This window comes from Candidozyma haemuli (assembly GCF_002926055.2).
Source record: "Candidozyma haemuli strain B11899 chromosome Unknown A_2014730914, whole genome shotgun sequence".
Lineage (NCBI taxonomy): Eukaryota > Fungi > Ascomycota > Pichiomycetes > Serinales > Metschnikowiaceae > Candidozyma > Candidozyma haemuli.
The window spans coordinates 162987-175950 of record NW_020289906.1 but is presented as its reverse complement, the minus strand read 5'-3'; the positions used below and the strand labels follow the sequence as shown (position 1 = coordinate 175950).

The 12964-nt window shown below is 45.1% G+C and overlaps 8 protein-coding genes across 8 annotated transcripts; 4 read left to right on the top strand and 4 right to left on the bottom strand. All coding sequences in view use genetic code 12, as the record gives it.

Annotated features, from left to right (window-relative positions):
• Positions 1-83: 83 nt before the first annotated feature.
• On the top strand, positions 84-602 carry PEX22 (Pex22p; the record flags this gene model as incomplete). Its single annotated transcript, XM_025483832.1, has 1 exon — positions 84-602. The coding sequence occupies one exon, from the start codon at positions 84-86 to the stop codon at positions 600-602; it is 519 nt and encodes a 172-aa protein (XP_025342047.1).
• A 70-nt stretch (positions 603-672) lies between these two features.
• SNZ1 (pyridoxine biosynthesis protein) lies at positions 673-1551 on the bottom strand (the record flags this gene model as incomplete). The annotated part of the gene is made up of 1 exon (XM_025483831.1): positions 673-1551. One exon carries the CDS (start codon positions 1549-1551, stop codon positions 673-675), a length of 879 nt encoding a protein of 292 aa, XP_025342046.1.
• Positions 1552-2258: 707 nt separating this feature from the next.
• Positions 2259-2993, top strand: SNO1 (putative pyridoxal 5'-phosphate synthase; the record flags this gene model as incomplete). Its single annotated transcript, XM_025483830.1, has 1 exon — positions 2259-2993. The coding sequence occupies one exon, from the start codon at positions 2259-2261 to the stop codon at positions 2991-2993; it is 735 nt and encodes a 244-aa protein (XP_025342045.1).
• Positions 2994-3222: 229 nt separating this feature from the next.
• On the top strand, positions 3223-7776 carry IML1 (Iml1p; the record flags this gene model as incomplete). Its single annotated transcript, XM_025483829.1, has 2 exons — positions 3223-6853; positions 6875-7776. The coding sequence occupies 2 exons, from the start codon at positions 3223-3225 to the stop codon at positions 7774-7776; spliced, it is 4533 nt and encodes a 1510-aa protein (XP_025342044.1).
• A 46-nt stretch (positions 7777-7822) lies between these two features.
• Positions 7823-8902, bottom strand: HOM6 (homoserine dehydrogenase; the record flags this gene model as incomplete). The annotated part of the gene is made up of 1 exon (XM_025483828.1): positions 7823-8902. One exon carries the CDS (start codon positions 8900-8902, stop codon positions 7823-7825), a length of 1080 nt encoding a protein of 359 aa, XP_025342043.1.
• A 113-nt stretch (positions 8903-9015) lies between these two features.
• Positions 9016-10506, bottom strand: EXG2 (glucan exo-1,3-beta-glucosidase; the record flags this gene model as incomplete). Its single annotated transcript, XM_025483827.1, has 1 exon — positions 9016-10506. One exon carries the CDS (start codon positions 10504-10506, stop codon positions 9016-9018), a length of 1491 nt encoding a protein of 496 aa, XP_025342042.1.
• Positions 10507-10635: 129 nt separating this feature from the next.
• Positions 10636-11163, bottom strand: TOM20 (Tom20p; the record flags this gene model as incomplete). The annotated part of the gene is made up of 1 exon (XM_025483826.1): positions 10636-11163. The coding sequence occupies one exon, from the start codon at positions 11161-11163 to the stop codon at positions 10636-10638; it is 528 nt and encodes a 175-aa protein (XP_025342041.1).
• A 1184-nt stretch (positions 11164-12347) lies between these two features.
• On the top strand, positions 12348-12938 carry CXQ85_000065 (uncharacterized protein; the record flags this gene model as incomplete). Its single annotated transcript, XM_025483825.1, has 1 exon — positions 12348-12938. The coding sequence occupies one exon, from the start codon at positions 12348-12350 to the stop codon at positions 12936-12938; it is 591 nt and encodes a 196-aa protein (XP_025342040.1).
• Between the last annotated feature and the right edge of the window lie 26 nt (positions 12939-12964).

Below are 12964 nucleotides of genomic sequence, written 5' to 3'. Positions count from 1 at the left end.
CAACACCTTTATCTAGGCCTCGAGATCCACCCTTCTTTTCCATAACCAACACTTTCTTTATCCATCTATATAATCCACAAACCATGGGCAGAAAGAAGTCACCCGCTATTTGGATCTCAGCCGTCGTTGCTACCTCAATTGCAGCAGCTGGCTATGAGTTCTACAAGTACCTTACCAAGGACGATGAACAAACCATCAGTGCATCCAAGTTTACCAACAAGTCCATTGCATTAACGTTGCTGCATTCGGTGCTCAGCTCCGACTTGCCGCTAGAAGAGATAATCATGAATTCACAGAACGTCACTTTCATTCTTCCCCCACATCTTTCGGTCGACGACTTGGCCGGGAACATTGATACATCACAGACTGGATTGTCGCAGACACTTCTCAATAACTATAAGCTCCTCCGGTGCTCCAACATTGATGGGTATTTCCATATGCTCAAAAACCTCAAACCTGATACGTTGATTGTGTGTGCGGACGATTTGGGCATTCATGACAAGATGCCTAAGGACTTGCCTCGGTTCGTGAAAGAGGTGGTCACCTTGGACCAGAACAAAGAGCGGGTATCATCGATCTTGACCAAGGTGTTCTTACGTTAGGACAGAAAGAAGAATAAAAAACATGGGGTTCGTAACAGAATACTTATATTTGTTATATTTAATGTAGTCCTTAACGGCCGGCCAATCTGTCCTTGTTGGCAATCTGGTCGATAGAAACACCGAACATCAACTCACCCAAGTCGGTGGAAACTTCCAACAATTTGGCTGGGTCGTTGTAGTGGGTAACAGCATCCACAACGGCCTTGGCCAACTTCTCTGGGTTCTTGGACTTGAAGATACCAGAGCCCACGAACACACCGTCACATCCCAATTGCATACACAAGGCAGCGTCACTTGGGGTGGCAACACCACCAGCGGCAAAGTTCACCACTGGCAACTTACCCTCAGAGTCAATGAGCTGATCCAACAGCTTCTTTGGCACTCTGTATTCATCAGCCAACTTCTGCAAAGCGTCGTGGTCGCCAGCCAAGGACAAAACGTGCTTGATCTGGCCAGTGACAATACGGATGTGCTTGATGGCCTCAGAAATGTCACCAGTACCGGCTTCACCCTTAGTTCTCAACATGGCAGCACCCTCATTGACTCTTCTCAAGGCCTCACCGAGATCCTTAGCACCACAGACAAATGGAACCTTGTAGTCGTTCTTTGGAATGTGGTGAGACCAGTCAGCTGGGGTCAAGACCTCAGACTCGTCAATGTAGTCAACCTCCAAAGCCTCGAGAACCTGGGCCTCAACAATGTGGCCAATACGGCACTTGGCCATCACTGGGATGGAAACAGACTCAATGATAGACTTGATCATCTTTGGGTCACTCATACGGCAAACCTGGCCGGAGTTTCTCATATCAGCTGGGATTCTCTCCAAAGCCATGACAGCACAGGCACCAGCCTTTTCAGCGATCTTGGCCTGTTCAGGCGTGACGACGTCCATAATGACACCTCCCTTAAGCATCTGGGCCAAACCGCCCTTCAAAACTGGATCAGACATTGCAAATTAATTGAGTTAGAGTTATGCGACTGGAGTTGGTGAGAAATTATATATATAGTGGGGAGTGAGTAACCCATTTTTTTTTTTTTTTTTTTTTTCACCGGGTCAGAGTCAACGCGGCACAACAGGCTTTTTTCACTAGTTATGCGCATACATGGCGATAAGCGTAAACGTGGAGACGGAAAGAAAGACAATCCGGGGAAACCAACCAAACGGAGAGAAACCAAGGGAAATAAAAAACTACATTTTTGTCACCAAAGACGAAAGTGATCATTTCTCAAAGACCTCTCCTTGATGTCTTTTCTGTGACCATCGGAATCGCCGTTTCTTTGCCTTGGCAGCTTTTCACTTTCGCAGCCGTTGTGTGGGGCGATGGTCCTAGCGGTAGGCGTTGGAAGCGCATTCAGCGTTAAAATGGCCGCTAGATGCTCGCTCTTCCCTGCCTCCAGGGTCTCAGTGTAGGACACCGAATTCCGAAAAACGGGGCACCGGTTGGAGAAGCATCAATGTATGGTGGGGGGAGTTCATCAAGGTGAAGTTTAAATGCTTCTAGGCTGGCTTGATTGACTCAGGGTTACTACTTTTTGTGGTTTTGCGCTGTGTTTGTTGACTCACTAGGGGAAGCCTCTCTGCAACTGTGACTGAGTATTTTTCACTTCGCGCTGATAAGAAGTGTAAGAAGAGTAACTACAAAAGCCATTGCCAACATGACTGTTTCTTTCACTGTGGGCGTTTTGGCCCTTCAGGGGGCCTTTGCTGAGCATTTGGCCCACTTGGCTCGTGCTGCTGCTGAATCTACAACCCTCCAGAAACACAACTTCACGTTTGTTCCGGTTAGAACCGTCGAGGAGCTTTCCAAGTGTGACTCTTTGGTGATCCCAGGTGGAGAGTCTACTGCCATGTCTTTGATCGCTGAACGTACGCAGATGCTCGAGCCACTTCGGCAGTTTGCTGCTTCTAAGCCTGTTTGGGGTACTTGTGCTGGACTCATCTTCATGGCTTCTTCCATCACCAATGCTAAACCACACCAGCATGCTTTGGGTGGCCTTGCAGTCCAGGTTGCTCGTAACGCTTTTGGCAGACAACTCGACTCGTTTCTGTGTCCTAGCGATTTCAGTGCTTTCGCTCCTGACCTTAAATCATTCAACACAGTCTTCATTCGTGCTCCTGTGGTTTCAGCTGTGGAGACATCTAAAGGCCAATGGAAGGAAGTTGGCCCTGAACTCGACCATAAGGCCAACTTGGAAGCTGCTGTCGTTGTTGATGCTAAATGCACCAACGATGCTCCAGTTGAGATCTTGCATGAATTGGAGAATGGTTTAGTCGTGGCCGTTCGTCAAGGCAAGCACTTGGGTACCTCTTTCCACCCTGAACTTGCCAATGATGCCCTGTTCCATGCCTGGTTCTTGGAAGAGTTTGTGGTGAACCACTACGCTCAGTGAGCACATTCATTAGGTGACACCTACTTATCCACCTTTACAATTAGACCGCCCTTATAAATAGACATTAACAATCAGTATACGACGTTTTTCGATATTAAATCACCCTATTTTATTTTACTTTTCATTTTTTTTGATTCCACTATTTTGGTGATGTTTTCCACCTCTCCTACTACATCCGTGCCCCTACTCACTGTAAGATCTAACAACTCCATCTACAGCCTGCTTCCCCATGCAGCACGCCCGATGGACCACTGGCAACAAGGCAAAGGCCTCGTTAGCCGAAAATGATGATCTAACTGCATATCTACGAAAGTCGCCTGAAGCGTCTGCTCCAATGGGTAGAGTTCAACCGAAATCATCAACACTCACTGTTGGTAACATGTCGTTAAACACTCCAGGCAGCACGCTCACTGTTGGTAAGAACAAGGTCACCACATCTACTGGTATCAGAAATGCTACGACGTTTCGAAGCTTTACAGATCCAATTGCTTACAACTTGAATAAAAGTACCCCGAGACACATTCATTCTGGACAAACAAGCGTGACTCCTCTGGCAGAAGACACCAGCCTGGATGATCCAGTTCAACTTACCGTCTGGTTTCACGAGCCTCGTTCTTACACTGAGGATGTTGTCATTGACGCAAATGCAGTTCCTGGGATGAAAGAAGGCTGCATCTATAGTTTGGAGCCTATCATCAAAGATGAAGTTCGGAAGGGAAAGCTGAGACGACTCATATTTATTGCATCCAAGCAAAGCTTTATAAGGGAATCCAACACAAAAGCAAAGACAAATCTTCAAATATCCCTTCTATCAAACCCTCTTCAAAAGCTACTAGACGTTCCTCCAAGATCTCCAGTTCAACTACAGCGCATTAGAGATCCTTCTGAAGTTGAGCTCGATACAGTTGAAATATATCTCAAGGATGTGAACTTTCCAAGAGACTCACAATGGGGGTTAGCTTCATCATTTGTTGGCAAATGCTGTTATTTGGATCAACGGGTTCTCTATCTAGGAAGTCGAGTGGGTCAGATAAGACTGACATTCAAAGATGGGAAGAAATTGTACAGTGGTTACGTCAGCCAGAAGACAAATATCATCTTCCGCTCAGAAAGCTCCAAAATGGTGTTCCTCGTGCAAATGTCCAGAGAAATGTGGAACTTTGAGGAGAACGGAGAGATCATGTTCCATAAGCTTGTCAATACCCTCTTCCCAAAGATTTTCAAGAAGTGGCTAACAGCAAGCTCACATCATTCTATAACAATTGTTCTATTTACTAGCGTGGATCTCACGCAAATCCCATGGATTTCATTGGGCCCAGGTGAACGTCCTTCGAAATATCAGGAATACTATAGAGTGGTTGTCGACCAAGTAAGTGTCTTCAGCTGGGATCGAATCATGGCAAGTTTGAGATTAGAGTTTGCCAACTTTAAGCGTGATGTCTTGATCCACCTAGTCGACGGCTACTACAAGGTGTCTGGTGAGCCATGCCCCGCAGTTAAAGGTAACGTCCTAGAGGCGGTTAATTTGACTATCAGTTTGGTTTGTGACAGATTCAGAAATACTGACCTAAGGCATACCGTCAACCACATGATAGTCATTACAGCTGGAACGGGACTTTACGACGTTGACTATGATTTAATGCTTGAGATTTCAAAGAAGATGTTCAGCTTGGACTGTGCTTTGGACATCGTATCCTTGAGCCAACCTCCGCTACATACCGTGCCATTGTTAAGATACAGAGATACTACCGGATTGGTTGGTCACTGTGTTCCTAAATGGTGTGACATTTCATTCTACACAGACACGGACGAGTGGGCTTCACAGTGGATTCCCCGCTGTAAAATTTACGAGCTACAAATGATGGGTGTTATGGAGAATGAAGTCAACGAAGTTCTCATTGATCGCTTGCAATTGAAAAATGACATTCCCGTTGTGGAAGCAATGGACAATTACGACGACGAACAGTTTAAACCAGTGGAAACAAACTCAAGAACGATACCGGTGAAAAAGACACACTCGGGTAAAATACTTTTGGGCAAAAAGAGTACTGCTACGTTATCTTTAATGGGCAAGTTCCCCTTATCAACGATTAATACACCACAGCTTGCACCCGACAATGCCAAATCAAACGTTTCAACGACGACTTCTGCCGTTCATGGCACAGTTCTGAACATACCTTCGAATACTTCAGCCTTGTCTACTTTATACACTTTGAACAAGACGAGTGACGAACCAAGACAGACTGCCGCACCCCCTGCGAAGCGCTCAAACCAAATAGCAAAGTCAAACGCTAGCATATCACTGACTTCAAGATATCAACCTCCAAGGAAGATCGAAAGAATAATGAGGCCTCAAATACTTAAACCCGCAGATATAAAGAAGAAGAGCAAACGGAGGTCTAATGACAGCGGAAGTATTAGGAAGCTGGGCAAATCGAAGAAGGTATCACCAGAAGAAAAAGATCTCGAAGATAGACTTAAGAATAATCCCTATTGGATGAAGATCATGAATCCTTCCAAAGAGACGGCGTCGGAGAGTATTCGTTGCAGTCGTTGGTCAGACGTCTTTCCGCCTAAAATCAAAAGGAGACTTGTCAAGTGGAGATCGTTGAAGGCGCCTGCAGCTTTGCCGATAGCCACTACTCTCTTCCCCACGTTTAAAGAACTCGAGACTGAATACACCTTTCAGATCTATGTTGTATCGCTTAACTACGAGAACAAGTTAGAGCTAAGAACGACACACCAGCTTATGCGTGAAATGATCCGTTTAAGACTTGCAACCGGGTTTCAAATTTGCGAAGGAGAGAGAGTCAGAAATGCCGAAGGCGAACGCAAACCAAGTGGAAGCCCCGAAAGCTTGATAAAGTATATGCCAAAGGGTGACTGTACCGGTGCTAGAATATATTTGTCGCTCAATGACGAGATCCACAGAATATTCTGCGACTATAACGGTACTCTCAATGTACAGTTGTACCGAAGGACAAAGGCAAGTGAAGCTCCAAAGAATACATTTGGTCGTCAAAGAAAAGATGAGACACATACTCCGCTTATCAGAACTCGATATGCTGACGATTATGCACCTTCTTTGATAACCGCCCTGGACACGAAGCCCCATATGTACAATTGGAACCAGTTTGATCAGCTCTTAGCCGGATATGACGATGCAGTCGGTGAATCAAGGGAATTTCATAAAATGAAGTTCGTTGTGATACCTGGTGATATGCCTCAGAACGCTTATCACGTTACGAATGACAACTTGTCAGATGAAGAGATCAGGGTCGAAGGATTGAGAAAATTAATCTCTCTCATAGAGCGTGGAAGGTATGTTCGTCTGGACGAGAAAAAAACAAAGAAGAAAGAAGAAATTTTGCCAGAAATCAGCTTCTACACGGGGAACTTGTTTGACTTTCTTAACGAGCAAGCAGAGATGTTTGCGATGAGTGGAACCCAGCCTACGAATTCTTTGATGGTGTCTGATTCCAAGTTCAATACGAACATCAAGCTCAGTACTCTCGCTGAGAGACTTCAGGCTCCTGGTGGGCTCAGGTTGGTTGACCGTACTTGGCACTTCAAAATTCATCCACTGTGTTTTGTAGGCCAGGAATTGGTTTCTTGGTTGATCGAGTATTTCGATGACATAGATAACCGAGAAGAAGCCACCACTTACGGCCAGAGCCTTATGGATGAAGGATTATTCACCCACGTGGAGAATAGACATGGCTTCCTCGATGGGCACTACTTTTATGAGTTGACCGAGGGCTTTGCTAAGCCATCAGCCAGCTCAACTAAAGGTTCTAGCGGTTGGTTCAGGAAGAAGGGTAATAACGAGACAGACAAACAAGAGGATGTTACACAACAGAGTCCACGTCTCACCACACAAGTTTCCAATACGTCAGGTCACACTCGGAATAATTCAGATACCATGTCTTCATTATCAGGAATTGAGAATCTTTCAGCAGTCAGAAAGATGATCCCGCAGTTCACGAACTACGATAGCGAGAGTTCATCCTTGACAGATTCGCAGAAGGTTAGAAAGCTGAAGAAGTTCATTATTAGCAAGCACGTCAGATACGACTGCGACCCTTTAAAGAAGTCGTTTAGAACAGAGTTGTTGGATGTTCACTACGACAGAGTCCATAATCCAGAACACTGTTATCATATTCGACTCCAGTGGTTGAATACCACCAACAAATTTATCGACGAAGCCATCATCAGCTGGTCAAGACTATGTGAGAGGTATGGATTGAAATTAGTCGAGACGCCATGGCGAGAACTCTGTACTCTCCCAAGGCTTAACCCATACCACTCCTTCGTCGATTTAAAACTAGTTGTGAATCCTGTCCAAGATCCTGAATTCAACGAGACGCCTGAGTTCCACGAGAATAAGTTCTACTACCATCTCCACCTTTTGAGGAAGGCTGGTTTCTTACTTGATAACAGAGGTTCGAATTTCTTCCAGAAGGAGAATATTGAGATCCAATACAGTTGGGGTTTGCCAGCATTTAAGTATGCCCAATTCATTCACAAAACTGGAGCTTATATTGTTGAGTTGCGAGATTCTGGGGATTTCTTCATGGCCCCAAATAACGTTCATATTCTTAGAGTGAACACGCTTATCAGTGCAATCCCAGAACAAAACAGCAACTTGAAGAATTATGTTTTCGACTCACAGAAAGTCATGATGGACTTCCGAGAGCTGTGTAAGAATGAAGAGTACTTACGCAACATTTTCAGGGAGGCGAAGAAAGGTGATAGAGAAGACTACGATTACATGATAGGATAGTTGACGAATAATGAAATCACGAAACCATTGAATTTATTTGTAGCGCTTAGTTAGCAATTCTCTCAGCAATCTTAACAGCATCAGCCAAAACACCGTGAGCAGTCACCTCAGCACCGGCACCAGCACCCTGGATAATCAATGGGTTAGGGTATCTTTCGGTCTTGATAGAGACAACATTGTCAGAGCCCTTCAAAGAAGCGAATGGATGGTCAAAGTCGTACTTGGCAATACCGACAGAAACCTTGTTAGCCTTGAAGTCAACCTGACCAACGTATCTCAAGACCTTGTTCTCGCTCAAAGCATCGTCCTTACGCTTCTGGAAGTCACCGTCGTACTCAGGCAACTTTTCCAAGAACTCAGTACCAGTAGACAAGGACTCCAATGGCTGAGGCACCAAAGAGTCAACAGCGAAAGAAGAAGGGGATTCGACCTCGAATCCAGCAATACGAGCCAAGATGGTGACCTTTCTAGCAAAGTCCATACCGTTCAAGTCGTCTCTTGGATCTGGTTCAAGGTAGCCCAAGTCTTTGGCGACCTTAACAACGTCAGAGAACTTCTTGTCGGACTTCTCGCTAGTGGAAAGAGTGTTGAAAACGTAAGACAAGGATCCAGACAAGATACCTTCGATCTTCTCAACCTTGTCGCCCGTGAGGACGAGATCTCTCAATGGGCCAATAATTGGCAAACCAGCACCGACAGTAGCCTCGTGGTAGACCAAGCCACCGTTAGGAGCAGCAGACTTGTTGAAGATATCGTTCCAAGTAGCCAAATCGGAGGAGAATGCCTTCTTGTTTGGAGTAGCGATGGAAATACCAGCCTCGACGAACTTTGGGTAGTAGTCAGCAATTGTGGTGTTAGAGGTGTTGTCCACCAAGATAGTAGGCTTCTTGGCGCCAACCAAGAAAGAGGTCAATTCATCCAATGGCAAGACTGGCTGTGCTGGAGAGCTCTTGTAGGATTTCAAGTCAACAGACTGGTAGTCTTTAGAGAAGACTGCTTCCTTGGATGATCTGGCCAAGTAGACCACATTGAAAGCCACAGGGGCCTTCAAGTTGGCCAATTGGTTGATGAAAGCAGAACCAACGACACCGGCGCCGATGATAGCAACGTTAACAGATTTAGTCATGATAAGGTACCTTGTCTAACTGTGACTCCCAAGCCAGAGCTCGGCTGGAAAATATTGTGTCTGCGCACGTGAGCCAGGTACCGTAAGCTAGTACAAAAGGGAGACCATTGCAGCTAAATAAATATCGAAAAAGCCAATGAGACTAGAACAGCCAAAAGAGCGGAGGAGTGGTTCTTTGAGACTGCTTCGCTTTTGTCTGGCTTGGTGTCGGTGCCATTGATGATGTACTGACGGTTGGATAATGGCTGCGGAAAAAGTCCATACTGTGTGAGCCGCTTAAAGTCCCATTCTATGGAAGTCTCTGTTTTGTAGCACCAGAAGATCCACCCATCTGCTTTGTTTTCGTACTGGTCAAGCTGGATTTCTATGAATTTGCGTGTATCTCTTTTATGCTTTTTGCTCCAGGAGTCCCAATTATTGATGTTGTAGCATTTACCTAGGCTCTTCAGTTCTATGGGATCATTATCGTATGGAGAGGTTCCTTCCCATCTCGTTCCCCAATTGACGCTGTTAAGCCAAGGAGTACAGTCAGTAAGGGCAGCCGACCATTCTCCAACAATGGCAGGGTGGTATTTTAACTCTTTTTCAATGCCTGATGCAAAGTTCTTGATATTATTGATATGCTCAGCGATAGATGAATTGAGTTGACCCACACCAAAAACCTCATAGTGATGGTGGTCAATGAGAATGTTGTAGTTCCGCGTGATTGAAGAAGAATTAGAATTATTTTGTCTGTAATGATTCCAGTAGCCCGCTTCCTGGAATGCATCATGGAAAACGATGGTATTGTTAGTATCTTGAATCTCTCTAGCATCAGTGTATGCTCCATCGTAGAAGTGCTTGAGCTTTGACATGGACAATTTAGGCCCCATGGGTTCGTTAAGCACTTCAATGCCTAGGATCGTATCGTTATACTTCTTGCTAAACTCGGCACTGCCATATTTAGCATATATGTCTCGTAAGACCAGCCTTGTCAAGTCCACATACTCTTGCTTATCCTGCCAGCCAGGCTCGTTAGCTCTAAATAAACCCGAGTTGTCAAAGCCATTCTGAGAGTTTGGAGCTCCATGAAGATCAATCCAGACCTTGAGGTCGTTATTATACGCCCATTCGATAGCCTTATCTAAGTACTTCTGTGCGCCAGGCACATATGGATCATCATCAAGGGTCTGGAAAGCCCAGTAACCAATAGGTATCCTGACCATATTAAGGCCGTACAGCTTGATATCGGCAAAGTCCAGCTCATTATAGAAGGTGTCCCAGTGGTCTTGTAGCCTTTCCGAAGCTTTCTCACGGCCTAGCTCTTTGCAGAAGTGGTACTCGTCTTTCGGGATATCAGATGAGTTATGGGAAGACTCGTTGAATGTGAGGAAGAGCGAAGGCGTTATATATGGCTCCAACACGAGCCAGCCTCCCAATGCCACACCTCGGTATAGAAAGTCATTTGACGATATTGTGTTGGTATAATTATAGTAGGTCGCGTTAGTGTGATTCAGATAAGAAACATCCAGGACATTAGACGCTCTAGTAAGGTCAGGATCACTAGCCTTGACTCCATATGAAAGGAATGGAATTACAATTAACGAAAGAAGTAGACCAAACATGGATCTGGTGATGTTGCAAGAAAGACGCAATGTGCGACTCGCGTTATAAGTAGCCTTTTGAGCCATCTACACCTCGGTACCTCATTAAAGTCTTTATCAATATATACAACAAAAAATGCTCGAACCAGCTTAATCCAAATCAGCTTGGGTTGGTTGCTTGGCACTTTGAGAGGCCTCCTTCGTAGCCTCTATGATGATTTCGTGGATCTTGGCTGGGTCTTGGATGGCAATCATCTCCTTGACAATCTCGAAAACGTCCGCTGGGACAGAGTTCTGGTAAACGTTAAGGACATCAGTAGGGTTAGGGTAGACAGCCAAAGCCTTGTAGAAACTCAAGGCAGCTTGGAGCTGCTTGCCTGGAGCTGGCGAAAGACGCTCACCAGTAGAGATTTGCTCCAAGAAGTAGTTCTCCTTCAGGGCAGCATCCACTGGAGGTGGGTTAGCAATCACCTCAGCGAAAAGAGCCTTCTTGATTGAAGTTCTCTTCTCGTGCTTAGCGTGGGCCTTAGCCTTAGCGTCCTCCTTCTCCATTTGGGAGGCTCTCTTTTTCAAAGATTTTCTGAAGGCAGGATCATTTCTGCGGGTGTAGTCAAAGTAGACAGCGTAAGCGGCAAGTCCAGCAGCGGCCACGGAGATGAACGTCAAAGGCTTGTTCATTATATCTAGATTTAGGCTATGGTGGGAGAAACTCACTATTCAACGATTTCGAAAATTTTTTGAGGTAGCACTTTTTAGTGTGTGCGCACCAGGCAGCAACGGCCGGTAGGTGGATCAGCAGAGCCTTTTGGGAGAATCTGGAGATACAGAGGAGGAAGGGGAAGTAAAGGGACGAGGAGGAATCGGAATGTCTTGAGTTTTAGAGTTTTCGTAGTTTCTTGACAAATGGAATATCGAATTTCAAGGAAGCTGGAACTACCCTTTCTGTCATTACGTCATTGATACAGTTAAGGCTTGTGTTTGTCATTGGAAAGAATATGGATTTGGGGATAGTATTAGAGGTTGGAAGAGATGGACAGTGCTTTTTGAATACTTTCAAAGTACGTGTGGCATTTGAGGTGCTCTAGATATATCCGGTAGAGTCAGCACCTGCAGTCATACAAGTATATGTCACTGTTGGACGACTGTTGAACGATTCAAAAACGTTGCCTAGAGCAGTTATCTTAGTTGAAGTTTTTTTATTTTATTTTCCAAGCATATTTGTGGGGAACTCTTGAAAAGGTACACACATGTCCTGGTAGTACTAGTGGTTTGTGACTTTTCGCAGCCATTCCTGTGACATCTATAAATTAGACTTTTACGTCAAGAGTAATAAAAATCATGGAATTAAGTCCTAAAGAATTAATTGAGTTAGAAACTTCTTGCTTTCTCTACATATCTCTTTTATGCAAAAAAGGGCCTTTAAGAACGGTCAAGCCTGAATGTATATGTCAAGATCCACCAAGATTCAAGCTACAGACCAAAGAACTACAATATGTAATTGAATTAACTTCACCTTTGAAAAGCCGTGATTCGATTCTCGATTCTTTATAATTAAGCTGTAGTTGTGCCCCCCCTAGGGAGCATCCCATCGACGAGATGCCAACGGTACTGACCCAACAAGTACCCAATGAGCCTAGTATCATGGAAAATGAGAAACTTCTCTGAATCCAAGGCTTCACAAAATAACTAATAAATAGAATTCTTCACAATTTTTTTTGTTCTCTTCCAATTTTGACTCCATTGATCGTCTGCTTCTATGGCTACACCTCTTGAAGCGTGCATACAAAGCTACAACTTACGCTCGCTTTTTTTCCCATCAAATTGATTGGCCTGTTACCAGAATACTCCCTTTCCACTGCAGAATGTCTGAAGAAGAAAAGAGAGTCTTCCCAGACTCCAGATTCAAGTTGCCATCGGGCCTTGTCAATTTCACCAACGCTTCAGCATACCCAAAGTGGGAGCCTGTTGACACCAGAAAAGAGACTCTTCAGGTGTTTAGATTATCCTTCTACACCACCGTCGGTGCCTACGCCTGGTTGTACTTGTGGAAGAGAACCACTTTCAAGCTTGGATTGCCTTTGGCTGTTACTGGTTTTGCCACTGTTGCCACTGCTACCAAGGGTATTGTGACCAACTTGAGACAAAAGAACGATGGCTGGAACACTTTCTGGGCCGTTGGTGCCGGTAACTTGGCCTGTTTGACTGTTGGTTTCAAGAATATGCCAGCTAAGCACAAGGTTATGGCTGGTATTGCCGGTGCTGCTATTACTGCTGCTGTGGACCACGTTTCTTGGTCTCAGTCGCCAAGTTTTGCAGGCAGAGACACCAGATACGCTGAGGCTAACACAGGTGATGAGCTTCCTCAGCAACAGTTCTGGGACGTGTGGAAGAGGAGACCTTTGTCGCAAACCGTTGAGGCTTTGGGTGAAGGTAGAGGTATTTTCAAGCAGTAGAGAGGTTAGCATCAAGGTACCGGAAA